Below are 2,110 nucleotides of genomic sequence, written 5' to 3'. Positions count from 1 at the left end.
TTGCGTTTCGAGATCGATCACTTTGCTGCGGAATCCAGGTAAGAACCGCCCGCAACTTGGATTCTCGAACTCGTCATCATTATCGTCACGTTCGTTCAGGGACGTAAACAACAACTCCGTCATGCCGTAGCCATTGCGAATGCTTTTTACGCCGATGCGAGCCTTCACAGTGGTTATAATCTGCGAAAAAAAGAGGAAATAAGTTACTTTAAATTTTTTCCATTGTTTTCAAACTGGTTGCACTGAAATCGAATTAATTTTTTAAAATTAGTTTAATTAAATGCGAAGGACTTAATAATTACCAACTGTAAAGTAGTGCTTTAAAAATGTTATACATTAATTTACTTTGTAGTCTTTGTATTCGTACTATTATATTGTCTTTCGAAATCCGTCAAAGGATATTATTTATTTTTAAATCTTATAAGAAAAATGATTTTCAACTGTTACATAGACTTTAGCAGTATAAATTTCAATAATATAAAAATTAACATTTTATATAAGCATTCTTTCTGTCGTTTTCTATGTCTGTTTTGCTCTGCAATTGTATCTCAATCACGCGAGAAACAAAAACAACATCTAACTAGAAAGTGACGTTTAGAAATCATTAAGTTCAGACACGTGTTTGGTTTTTAGAACTTCAAAAGACCCTCGATCTTCTCCCCTTCCCGTCTTTGAAAGATTCTGTCTATCAAGAGATAAGTTTCGCATTTTGCGAAAGGAGCGATTTTTCATCTTGCAAGAATACGATCTTCTATTTTCGTTTCCTCCTAATCTTTCTTAGCGACTTCGTGAACCGGTTAAATAAAAATGAACGCAATAAAATTATTTTCCGGGCCGTGTCTAGTGAAAATGCTACAGAACTTCCTCTCGCAGTCCTTTATACTCACAGCAGCCGCGGCATCGAGAACTCACTTCCGGCACTTAGTCCCGCCGATGGTTACTCTTCTAAGTGTGATAACTTGGTTGAAAGGAATGGAGAAAGAGGGATTGGTAAAGGGGATATACTTCATGATAACATAAGAAAACTTACATTCTTTGCAACTGGCGCCGCTCCGGTGATGAGTTCTCTCACGCTGCGAAAGTCACAACTATCTACCAGTGGATGTTTCGCCAGGAACGTCATGATTGGCGGCACCACCGGCAGATAGGTAATCCTATATTTCTGCACCAGGGTTAGGAAGAGTTGCGGCTCGAAAGTACGCATTATGATCAAGATGCAGTTCCCGAGAAGACCAAGTAACAATATGCCTATCCCGTAAACATGATAAAACGGTAACAGTACCAATATTCTGTCATCGCTTCTCGTATCCATGTATTCGGGTTTACTGCGTTTTTAAATCATATTTGAATTATAGAATCAAATCTTAAATTGCTTTTAAGCGAGAAAATGTCTTTTCGAACGATTGTACATGTAAAGTTTACAAATAAATTATAAAGTTACAATTATAACATTATACATAGTTAAGAAGAATGTGAAAATAATTAGTATGGTACATATTATATTTTATGTTAAAATTTCTTTTTAAACTGAACATTTAACTTCCGCGTTTTTAATCAAATGCATATTGATTTCATTATCATTTAAAAGTGTATTAACTAATAATTAAAAAATATGTGTAAAACTTACCTAAATTTTGTTAAAGCCGTTATTAGATTTTTATGAGACAGTGCCACTCCTTTCGGCAACCCTGTGGTGCCACTCGAACAGAGAATAACCAACGGTTGACGACTGGGATCATCGATAGCTACAGGCTTGTATTTCATGTAGTCTACATCCGGTTCGTTATTTAAGATATTCGTCAACGTACAAACATTTGTTGTGAGTGGTTGATCGTCCAGCTCTATTAAATCCATTTTCCAGGATAATTTCGGTAGTATCTTAGCGAAGAGATTTTCAGTGTGCTGAGATACGAAAACAATACGCGGCTTCGCAATATTTAATATGTGCTGCAATTCATCTAAATGATAAATATTTGAAATCAATTGACATTTAAACTTGGTAGAAAACCGATTAAATTATTATATATATATATATACAGGGTGTCTCGTACTCAATGGTACAGCGCTTGTGGGCAGGTAGTCTGGACCAAACTGAACAAAAAAGTTCTCT

General features: G+C 35.6%; 1 protein-coding gene across 1 annotated transcript in view; it reads right to left on the bottom strand.

The window, feature by feature from the left end:
- LOC105450495 (luciferin 4-monooxygenase-like) overlaps positions 1–2,110 on the bottom strand; it is a 31,833-nt gene that overhangs the window by 358 nt on the left and 29,365 nt on the right. Inside the window, exons 5-7 of the mRNA XM_011690346.1 lie at positions 1,628–1,958; positions 1,031–1,325; positions 5–180 (exon numbers count right to left, since the gene is read on the bottom strand). Coding sequence (XP_011688648.1) covers positions 5–180; positions 1,031–1,325; positions 1,628–1,958 — 802 coding nt within the window. The remainder of the gene's footprint in view (positions 1–4; positions 181–1,030; positions 1,326–1,627; positions 1,959–2,110) is intronic.

This window comes from Wasmannia auropunctata, unplaced genomic scaffold (genome assembly GCF_000956235.1).
Source record: "Wasmannia auropunctata unplaced genomic scaffold, wasmannia.A_1.0 LD336061.1, whole genome shotgun sequence".
Lineage (NCBI taxonomy): Eukaryota > Metazoa > Arthropoda > Insecta > Hymenoptera > Formicidae > Wasmannia > Wasmannia auropunctata.
The sequence above is the reverse complement of the archived record's forward strand: the minus strand, read 5'-3'. Positions and strand labels throughout refer to the sequence as shown.